The sequence below is a fragment of the Salvelinus fontinalis genome, chromosome 4 (assembly GCF_029448725.1).
Source record: "Salvelinus fontinalis isolate EN_2023a chromosome 4, ASM2944872v1, whole genome shotgun sequence".
NCBI classification, from domain to species: domain Eukaryota; kingdom Metazoa; phylum Chordata; class Actinopteri; order Salmoniformes; family Salmonidae; genus Salvelinus; species Salvelinus fontinalis.
In genome coordinates this window covers 30,613,846-30,625,933 of record NC_074668.1, presented here as the reverse complement: position 1 = coordinate 30,625,933, position 12,088 = coordinate 30,613,846, and the positions used below count along the sequence as shown (strand labels likewise).

The 12,088-nt window shown below is 43.3% G+C and overlaps 1 protein-coding gene across 9 annotated transcripts in view; it reads left to right on the top strand.

The window, feature by feature from the left end:
* The window catches only part of LOC129853503 (pre-B-cell leukemia transcription factor 3), a 93,809-nt gene that overhangs the window by 54,195 nt on the left and 27,526 nt on the right, over positions 1 to 12,088 (top strand). For all 9 annotated transcript variants that reach the window (XM_055919618.1, XM_055919619.1, XM_055919616.1 and 6 more), the window contains exon 3: positions 11,374 to 11,615. In XM_055919618.1, the coding sequence (XP_055775593.1) occupies positions 11,374 to 11,615 (242 nt within the window). The remainder of the gene's footprint in view (positions 1 to 11,373; positions 11,616 to 12,088) is intronic.

The window sequence follows — 12,088 nt, the reverse complement described above, 5'->3', positions numbered from 1 at the left end:
CAAAGGCAAATATTGAATTACATTGTAAAATGGATGGAATCACATACAAGCCATAAAGCTTAAGTTACAAGGCAATACTAGCATCACAAGGCATTCACAATCTAGGCATGAAGATCCCAGAGTTACAAAGCAAAGCATAAAAAACATTACAGGCCTACAAGAGAAAAATGTTCATACAACCTTTCTGCAGAGTGGATAACAGGAGCGAGAGGCAGAACAAAGGCATTTCATTCCATTTATAACATCTGAATGTGTGACTCTTTAAAACCGAAACCAACCACCATTGACCAATCAAACTAAACCAAGTTATAGTAACCTAATCAGTCAATCTCCACAGGATGTCACAGCATCTAAAGGCTTGTGTGGGGGAGTGAGACCAGTGCAGAATTCCCAAAGACACTAAAACCCCTTTGCATAGAGTGGTTTAGAATTACCCTGTACAGTTACAAGTTACCACAGAGATTATACATCCATGTAGATAGCGTCAGAGTTCTCCTCAGGGGACAAGTTTCAGATATACAGTGCATTCGGAAAGTATTCAGACCCCTTTACTTTTTCCACATTTTGTTATGTTACTGCCTCATTCTAAAATTGATTAAATAAAACATTTTCCTCATCAATCAATCAATCAATCAGATGTATTTATAAAGCCCTTTTTACATCAGCCGATGTCACAAAGTGCTATACTCAGCCTAAAACTCCAAACAGCAAGCAATGCAGATGTAGAAGCACGGTGGCTAGGAAAAACTCCCTAGAAAGACAGGAACCTAAGAAGAAACCTAGAGAGGAAACAGGCTCTGAGGGGTGGCCAGTCCTCTTCTGGCTGTGCCGGGTGGAGATTATAACAGTACATGGCCAAGATGTTCAAACGTTCATAGATGACCAGCAGGGTCAAATAATAATAATCACAGTGGTTGTAGAGGGTGCAACAGGTCAGCACCTCAGGAGTAAATGTCAGTTGGCTTTTCATAGCCGATCATTCAGAGTTAGAGACAACAGGTGTGGTAGAGAGAGAGAGTCGAAAACAGCAGGTCCGGGCCAAGGTAGCACGTCCGATGAACAGGTCAGGGTAGGCAGAACAGTTGAAACTGGAGCAGCAGCAGGTGGACTGGGGTGGACTGGGGACAGCACGGAGTCATCAGGCCAGGTAGTCCTGAAGCATGGTCCTAGGGCTCAGGTCCTCCGAGAGAAGAGAGAAAAGAGAGAAAGAGAGAGTTAGAGGGAGCATACTTAAATTCACACAGGACACCGGATAAGGCAGGAGAAATATAACAGACTGATCCTAGCCCCCGACACATAAACTATTGCAGCATAAATACTGGAGGCTGAGACAGGAAGGGTGTATTAAAAATAAAAACAGAAATACCTTATTTACATACGTTTTCAGACTCTGCTATGAGACTCAAATTTGAGCTCAGGTGCATCCTGTTTCTATTGATCATCCTTGAGATGTTTCTACAACTTGATTGGAGTCCACCTGTGGTAAATATAATTGATTGGACATGATTTGGAAATGCACACACCTTACTATATAAGGTCCCACAGTTGACAGTGCATGCCAGAGCAAAAACCAAGCCATAAGGTTGAAGGAAATGTCCGTAGAGCTCAGAGACAGGATTGTGTTGAGCCATAGATCTGTGGAAGGTTACCAAAACATTTCTGCAGCATTGAAACTCCCCAAGAACACAGTGGCCTCCATCATTTTTAAATGGAAGAAGAACCCAATTGTCATTCTGACAGAGCTCAAGAATTGCTCTATGGAGATGGGAGAAACTTCCAGAAGGACAACCATCTCTACAGTACTCCACCAATCAGGCCTTTATGGTAGAGTGGCCAGACAGAAACCACTCCTCAGTAAAAGGCACGACAGCCCGCTTGGAGTTTGACAAAAGGCACCTCAGACCATGAGAAACAAGATTCTCTGGTCTGATAAAACCAAGATTGAACTCTTTGGCCTGAATGCCAAGCGTCACATCTGTAGGAAATATGGCACCATCCTTTCAGTGAAGTATGGTGGGGACAGCGTCATGCTGTGGGGATGTTTTTCAGGGCAGGGACTAGGAGACTAGTCAGGATCGAGGGAAAGATTAAGGGAGCAAAGTACAGAGAGATCCTTGATGAAAACCTGCTCCATAGCGCTCAGGACCTTAGACTGGGGCAAAGGTTGACCTTCCAACAGGACAACTACCCTAAGCACATAGCCAAGACAACGCAGGAGTGGCTTCGGGACAAGTCTCTGAATGTCCTTGAGTGGCCCAGCCAGAGCTCAGACTTGAACCCGATCGAACATCTCTGGAGAGATCTGAAAATAGCTGTGCAGCGACGCTCCCCATCCAACCTGACAGAGCTTGAGAGGATCTGCAGAGAACAATGGGAGAAACTCGAAAATACAGGTGTGCCAAGCTTGTAGTGTCATACCTAAGAAGACTCAAGGCTGTAATCACTGCCAAGGGTGCTTCAACAAAGTACTGAGTAAAGGATTGCAATACTTATGTAAATGGGATATTTCTGGGGTTTTTTGTTTGTTTTTTTAAACCTGTTTTGGGTTTGTCATAATGGGGTATTGTTTTTAGATTGATGAGGGGAAAAAACTATTAAATCCACTTTAGTGTAAGGTTGTAAAAGTCAAGGAACCTGAATACTTTCTGAATGCACTTTATATCAAACATGGATGCATTAGCATCACTAACACACATTCCAATAGCCAATCCTCTGGATACTGTTGAGAGAGAAATATATTTTGGCCCCTTGACGGGGGAAGGGCTGACTGGTCCTTGGACATTGTCTTGTGTTTTGTCGAGTCATTTGCCATGCGGCCGGTGAGAGAGAGCACATAAATTAGGGCCGAGCCTACACTTTCACACAGATGCCATCTTAACCAAAGCTTATAGGTGCCCATTTATCGAATACCACTAATTAGCCACCACAGGCAAGACAACAACACACTCCAAAATAGAAGGTGTGGAGCCGTTTGCATGAGAAAGAGGATGTCTTAAGTTCTCTCTGTGGATTTATTGCCAATTAATCCTATGGAATGCAAAAGCAGTGCTTTTCAAAGGGGTATGGGATTTCACAAACACATTATGAAAGTCGATACCATATATTAACACTTGGGGTTTCTTTGTGCCCAGTTTCTTTGTTCTTGTGTGTGCATGGCAATATACTGTATTTGACCTGGAACCTCATGGTCTGCTTGATGTCTATAGGGAGTTTGTACATAGAAAGCGGTGACATAGGGCAATACAGTCTGAAAAGGTCAGCTGGTTGCTTCAAGGAAATTGAGATTAAATGTATGTTTCCACACATCTGTTATAAAATTCTAGGTTGTCTGGAGGTATTCAACGTTAGCCATTTTAAAAAGGCTCATAGCTACAGCCCTTTGCCACTCCATCACTACATTCAACTCAGAGGCCGAGGTGAGTAATGGGCTATATTTTCCACACAAGTGGGCAACAAAAAACACAAAAACAAAATCGTTAATTGCCCACATACAGTAACCAAATGCCATCAAGAGCCCATGCTCTCATTAACCTGGCACCTAATTATCTGCCTCCAGTCTGAGTCGTGACAAGCCCCGGCGTCTGAACCCAACGCTTGTTGTGTCAGCAGTGGGATGCAGCGCTACCGCAGCCCAGCCAGCCAGCCAGCAAGCCAGGGCTCCATTAGGTGTGTACCAGACAAAAGCCCCGTGCCGCAAAGGTTCCCTCTGCACGCGCCGCTGCAATGTTCCTTCCGTTAATGCCTTCCCTTCCAATTAAATCTGCAACTGTTAATTACTGTAATTATGGGAGCAAGCCCCTCGCTCTGTCACCCCCCACCTCCCTCTCTCCCGGTACGTGGAGACAAAATGGCACGGTAGCTGTTGTGCTGCTTCAGTTGTGCATCTTCTCTGCTCCGGTGAAGCCCTTTGTAGGGAATTGAGTGGGGATAGGGACTTGATTCACTTGATGGGGGTGACGTGGTGGAGACTGCACAGTTCATCATGGATAACTGGGGAAGGAAGTCACAGCCCATGGCCATGTCTCCAGACGAACTAATTAAATGGTGTAAAATACACTCTGAGAATAATTAGAAACAAATCATATTTTTTACCTTGTCCTTTGGCAACAAGGAGTAGTATTAGACAACAAGGAGTAGCACCATCATAACACAAACTTCAAAGGGTTTTTCCCTATCGCAATTTTTTGTTGAAATTATTATTTCAAATGTTTTTTTTATTGTGAATCGCTAATATAATAGTTTGTATTAAACCGCAGTACCACTTTAGTACTGTCACAGTTCTTGCGATGGATATGATGTGATGCGTTGAGTAAAAGGGGAGCTAATTAAGAGTAGATTGGCAGCGTTCCTGGTAGTATCTGCTCTAATGTCCATCCTCTCTGTCCAGTACATTGATCTGACTAGTCTTCCTCATTGTCACTCTACAAACCACAGCAACCTGCGGCATCAGGCACAACAATACACCAGCAGCCATGATGCTCCTTTTCAGGTACATGAGACTTTGGCTGAACATTCTGTCCCTCCAAATCACAGCCACTATTTACCTTAGGTTATAAACACTGTAAAAAACAAATGTATATGTGTTCTCATTGGTGAGCATCTCAACATGTCTCACCGCTCAGCAGTATGATGGCTGTCAAAGACACCCATTTCCAACGGTACAGCCTCTGCCTCCACATGCAATTGGGGCTATATATGTTAGCTTGTCTGGGAAGAGAATGTTAATCTATAATTTGGAGTCATATTCTTCCCTATAAAATGCACTCTTCAGAGGGAAACAGCTCCCTCTTTTTCAGGCAGTGCAGTCTCTCCCGTGGATTCACTGAAACAAATCTAAATGATGGACTGTCATCTCTCGTGTAGAAATGCCATTGCAAAGAATATTGTGTCTGGCACTGGATCATGGTCTGCTGTATGTTCCCAATGCTGCTTTATGGTTCATGAGTACACACACACACACACACACACACACACACACACACACACACACACACACACACACACACACACACACACACACACACACACACACACACACACACACACACACACACACACACACACACACACACACACACACACACAAACACACACACACACACACACACACACACACACACACACACACACACACACACACACAAGCTTGCACGCATTCATGTGTGGACTCATGCACACAAACACACACCACACACACACACAAATGCCTCAAGCCGAAACCATTTATTTAGAGGAATACAGTAAAAACATGGGATTAATGACAGAAGTAGTATTATTTGTTTCACCCTTAGCCTTTAGAGTAATGTATGCATGGCTTCATGCACATTATATTTAGATGAAGTGGTATCTATATGTGCCTGGTTGTCTGTGTGTACAGGACCTGCTGTGTGACCTGGTTTCGTGCAATCTCCATCTTCTAATTAGGGAGCTGCAGAGAAGGCTGCAAAGGAAGGAGAGATTAGTTGCCTTTGGGTATTTCATAACTGGCTTTCAGTGCCACATTTGCATTATGTGCTTGGGGTCTGAATAAAGAATTAGGGTACATTTGCAGTAAATTGAGGCTAGTAGCTAAAAACCAAAAGTACATCAGATATGAAATGAAATAAGAGAGGAAAAAGCAGCAAATGCTGTTAGTTATCTTGAAATGCTATAATACTACTTTACTGTAAATCTCATTTTCTTTGTTACTAAATAATTACATGAAGGTACCATTTTAAAAAAATAAGGTATTTTTGTATTCTAGGTTTATGTGAGTATTGATGGTAAATGCTTTAACAGGCCGTTAATGATTGGTGCTGATTCTGGGCTGCTAGTCCAGCCCTGTGCTTGAGCCCCATGCTGTATGTGTTCTGTAGGGTCAGTCAGTGTGATGATCTGTGGAGGAGGTCCTGTCCACTCATTTAGCCAGTCTCCCTGACCACTGCGTGCGGCCGCCACAGCCAGGCCTGGTCAGCCATCACTGCGCCACTTGGCCACCTGCCCACTCAAAGTCTGTGAGGGCAACATCCAGAGTGGACAAACACACACACACACACACACACACACACACACACACACACACACACACACACACACACACACACACACACACACACACACACACACACACACACACACACACACACACACACACACACACACACACACACACACACACACACACGGCCACAGCAAGTGACAGTAGGCCTTGTTTACCCAGTGTCCCTCCCTCAGTTGTCTCCCATCCTCTCCCTGTGGTCTGTCATGCCATGTGTCACTTTCCACAAAGGGACAGTGATTAATTTTGGTGAGTTCGGCAAAATGTCTTCAAGATGTTTGTTTGGGTTACTTTTCCCACCCCCTAACCCATCCCCTCTCCCATCTCTCTGATTCGGTGAAGCCCGACCCCCCGCCTTTCTCTTGTCAAGGGCTTTGGGAGAGGAGAGCATCATCATCGAAGGACAAAGGCTACCTGAACTGACAGGGATCTTCTTATTTGACCGGAGCCACTTTTTGTCACGTTTTCTTTCCCGCCCTCTGTGCTGTCCGTTTAGAGTGTGCTGGTGGTGTATGATAGGAGAAGTCTTGACCCAGCACCGGGGGGCTGTAACACTTCACTGTCAATGGGCCTTATCACTCACCGCACTGGGAGGAAATACATCATCATGCTAGACAGGGATTCCCCAGTTTAGGGTCCCTTCCCTGCCCTCTATTACTCTGTATTTAATCTATCTGCATGCTCACTTGTTCATCCCCACAGTATCTCTGCCTGCCTCAACTCTAAAGTCAAACCCTCTGCGGTTTACAGTGGATACAACAAGAACTCACATGCTTTGAAGTCTCTTTTTATAGAGATGGAATAGTAATGTAAAGTGTGTATCTTTTCCTATTGATGCAGTTTGAAAGAGGGAGCGTGAGCGCGCATTGACAGATGTACAGGGAACTGTCAAATTCACCGTTTCTGTCTGTGGGGAAATATAATGATTTAGCCCCTGAATTAGACAGGATCCTTTTCAGCTTTTTTATGGCAAGAAAGAAAGTGAAACAAAATGTGGCTAATGCGTGCTAGCTTTCCCTCAGTGTGGTATCAGGTATGGTAATTACCCTACCATTAACATTGGGAATAGCTAATGTGTATTAATGTGTTAATTACTGTACATGCTTGAGAGAGCCCGAAGGCATTCTCCCAGATTCTCTGTGCCATGTGGATGTAGGCCAAGCTTAAAAAAGACTTTAAGGACATCAATGAAAGAGAATCTTTATGTTTTATTGGCCAGAACAAAAGATTTCCAATGGTAATTTGATGCACTTCTCTGCTTCTAAAGTGAGAGCCACTAATGTGGAGGCTTTGAAAACGAGATGATATTAAGTCAAAAGAGACATGGAAACAAGTCTGTAGTGACACAGTGTTCTTTGTGTTCTGTTGTCTCTTGTGTGTTGCTTTGACATTGTGTTCTAATCATATGGTGGGTTAAGATTCAGGGATCTTCACTAATACTCACCCAGAGAGGGGCCACCTCGGTGGGATCTGTTCAGCAGGCTGAGAGGAGAGCCACGGCCTGCCTGTCTCTGTATTGCTTGGTATTGTATCCTGCTCTAAGAGAGATGACCTTTGCAAATATTGACAGAAAATAAATTTGGTTTCGATTAGTTAGCTTTAGGAGACCTTTGTGGATCAATGCAATTAGATGCACAGTGTGTCGATATGCGCTGGGCCTTTTCGTTGGATGCATTGAGTAGGAGAGGAACTGCATGGGGTCAGGGTTAGGTGTATCGAACAGGATATTTTGAAAGCAGTGGAAGTAACAGAGATACAATGTGTTCTGTCAAATACAACAAGGCAAACAGTTCACAATTAATTTGCAACACACTATTCTGCAGTTTGTATTTTTTCATGTTTCTATCCCTCTATATAACCAAATGCGGTAGAGAGAAAATAATTAGGTATATAATTAAATCTGTGGAACAAATATTCAGACAAAGTAAATGTAAAAAGGGAAAATCATCTCACTAAAAAAAAATCTCTCTCTTTTCCTCTGTGATGTACTGAGGTGTTATGGTCTTTTCTCTGTGACAGTGTAGTACTGCAGAATGATCTGGTGGATAACCATCCTCCAGCCCCTGATCCTGCTCCTCTCCTCAGCAGCTCACATTAACCCAGCAGGGCTCTGCCTTTATGACTCTCCTGCTCACACTTCAGTGATGAGAGTAAACAAACGCTGGGCCAAAGGTCAGCTAAGCCCCCGGAATAAAAGAAGGCACAAGGGGAAAGAGGTGGGAGGAAAGGAGAGTGGCCAGAGGCATTGCTCAGATCACTGTCAGAACTTCAAGCAGGGGTGATAAACGAGACAATGGCACTAAACTGGAAATCATTCTAAACAGTGGAGGGGAGAGAAAGGCCTGCTTTGTCTTCATCTGCCAGTTGTGTTATTTCATCGGATCAGATATGACATTGAAACATGTAAAAATAATAAGTAAAACCACACCTCACTGATATGAATGTATTAATCACAATGTCGACTTCCTTTCAACCCTAGAGTAGAATTTAGGTAAACAATATGAACACAGATTTCAATGATAGAAAAACAAAAATCCAAGGAGAGAGAAATCCAGTAGAAGATGGAAATTCACAGCACTTGATCTTTTGGCTGGGAGCTGCTCCCTGCTGTATGTTGAGGCAGGTGGAGGGGGGAAGTGTTTCCAAACCTGTTTGTTATGGATGGGCCTCGATAGCTGCTCTGGCACAAACACACGCTAGTGGGCTCCTGGAGGGGCGGAACAATCTCAGACCAGTGGAGTAATCATTTTTATCCCGCTGATTTCCCAAATAGAAATGGACATGTATGATACAAATGTCATGGCCACTCCACACGTTAGCTTCCTAATAGGATTGCACGTCACTTCCTAATGTCTCGCTCTGTTTGCCCATGCTCTGAATGGACACATTATTGCTCACAGGAACTTTACTGTAATATATGTTGAGACAAGTAGCTCTTTATGCCCTGTGATTATTTGGTTTGAATGAAACCCTGTAAATTCCCCCAGCTGTGCTTCCCCTGGATAAAGAGTGAGTGGAGTAAAAGTGACAACATGGGTTTGGTGTGGAAATGTGCACTGCTGCTCTCAGAGTTATAGTTAATATACCTGACATGAAAAACATGCTTAACTACTTACTATCACCTCCATCACAAAGGAAAGTGCGGACTTGAGCTTGTGTCTGCAGCAAAGGGTAGGCAAAAGTACTGCACTGAGCAAACCTGTTTGCTCAATCAACTTCCAGATATTACCACCACCAGAGGTACTATACAAATAGCTCAGCATCTTTACAGATAAGATGGTGATGGGTTAAAGATATGATGGTGATGGGTTAAAGATATGATGGTGATGGGGTTAACCCCATCACCATCATATCTTTAACCCCATCACAAGCAGACACAAGCCCATCATATCTTTAACCCATCACCATCATATCTTTAACCCATCACCATCATATCTTTAACCCATCACATCTTTAACCCATCACCATCATATCTTTAACCCATCACCATCATATCTTTAACCCCATCACCATCATATCTTTAACCCATCACCATCATATCTTTAACCCATCACCATCATATCTTTAACCCCATCACCATCAACCATCATATCTTTAACCCATCACCATCATATCTTTAACCCATCACCATCATATCGTTAAATATATGATGGTGATGGGGTTAAATATATTATGGTGATGGGGTTAAAGTTAGTGGAGTAATGGCATATTGTTCACATGGGTGATTTGGCTTGGCATGCCTGATGCTACAACTCTTCCAGCATCAATGGCCACATGCATCCTCTACTTTAACACCATTACAACTACAGGACAAACATTCAGCCAATAGATCCACAGATAGACACAAATTTGCCTTGCAGTAGCATCTCCAAATCTGAGACACACACCAATGTTGATGGGGATTGTTAATGGTGTATGTGATGAGAGAGGTGACAGTATGTTACTTTAAATATCCATATAGTATGGTGTTCTGGGTCACAGTCGGTGCCTGGTAGAGCCCCTCCTCTCTGATTGCTAGGCTACTGCCTCACACAATAGAACGACTAATCTTCTTATTTAAAATTCAAGGGCTCACCATATCTTAATGAAGCCTTAAGAAACTGTTAAATCCCTACATCTCTGGCAGATTATTGAATAGAGATAACCCTGGTAATCATAACATCTAAGTGGGCACTCAGTGTTTACTGCAGATTGGGTGCCCTTTTTATTAATTTATTGGACTGAATAATGCAGATTTATTTGGCTGGTAATTCTGACCGGCTGCAGTCTTTTTTTCATTGCAGCCGTCATGACAACATTCTCTATGCATGCAGGTGTACTCCTATGCTGACTGATGGCTAATTAGGATTGAAATATATAGGAAAGAATGAAAAGAGAAAAGGAAACAGCAGGTCCCGATAACAATAGCAAAAGTCAGCACTCAATGATTTGTTTGTGTGTGTGTATGTGCGTGCGTGAGCGCGCGTGTTTGTGCATGCGTGGTTGCGTGCGAGCCCTGAGGTATCTTAGAGCTGCACAGTAATCAAGTGCACAATTAGAAGAGAAAAAGGGAAAATATTGTCTATGAGTAGTTGTAAATGAGGTAGAATAATGCTAAATATGGTAACGTTAAGAGTGTGGAAGAGCCCTGGCTCTGTTTGTAATCACAGAAAACCAACAGACAGTGGTGATTTCAGGCTTTGCATCATGCAGAAAAGGCAGACACATGCTTGAGGTTTATTCCTCTGTTTAGCATCCTTTCGGAGAATAGAAGTGCCACCTCGCAGTTGAGCATTTGTCAGTTTATGGATGTTGCTGTCATGTAAGCCTCCCTGTACACACAGTGTGCAGTGCAGTGTGTAGATAAAATAAGGCAGGCCCGGGCTTTAGGCGACAGGAACACAGCACGTACACAGGAGGTACCCAATCCATTCCCACAGGGGATTACCCGCACTGCACTTTGGCTATATGACAGACATCCAGGGAAAGGTACCTATAGAAAATAATTTTGGCTTTAGCGGCTCACTGCTCAGGATACTGTACAAGACAATATTGTGAGGCTGGCACGGCATAATCTGGGCTGTTATATTTTTTTTACCCTTATGGAAATCAGCCAGTCAGCCATGGAGGAGTCAGTTTAAGAGTATGTCTAGATGTGGTTCTTGGTGAGTCCATCAAACCCACCATCTAGTATAGAATGAAGACTAAAAAATTACAAATTATTATTCAGTTACCATGGAGGTTCTGCCCTATCAAAAAAAGAACAGTATCAAAACTCCTTTGTGTCTGTGTCATGTCTGGAGGTCTGGACGTCCTCATGTCTAACTGTCACTCTCTCTCTCTCTGATGTCTCTCAGGCCTCAGCATCCGTGGTGCACAGGAGGAGGACCCTCCCGACCCCCAGCTCATGCGTCTGGACAACATGCTGCTGGCGGAGGGTGTGTCAGGACCAGAGAAAGGGGGTGGATCCGCCGCTGCCGCCGCTGCAGCCGCAGCTTCGGGAGGGGCCTCAGACAACTCCATCGAACACTCCGACTACAGAGCTAAACTCACCCAGATCAGACAGATCTACCACACAGAGCTGGAGAAATACGAACAGGTTGGTGTGAGTCACACCTTTAACCACCTTCACATCACACCTTTAAGCTTCATAGACATATTATTAGAGTACAAAACCAGGAACAAAATATTTGTAATATTGGAAACGTACATATTTTGTGGTTCGTCTAAGTTAACTAAGTTTCAGGAGTAGTGTAGTCTAAGTTAACTAAGTTTCAGGAGTAGTGTAGTCTAAGTTAACTAAGTCTCGGGAGTTATGTAGTCTAAGTCTAAGTTAACTACATCTGGGGAGTAGTGTCATCTAAGTTAACTAAGTCTGGGGAGTTATGTAGTCTAAAAAGTCTGGGGTTTAGTGTCATCTAAGTCTAATTTAACTAACTCTTTGGAGTAGTGTAGTCTAAGTCGTAAGTTAACGTACTTAGACTACTCCCCAGAGTTAGTTAACTAATTCTGGGGAGTAGTGTCTAAGTTTTTTTTCTTTTTTTATAATTTATTTTTTCTTTTTTTACTTTA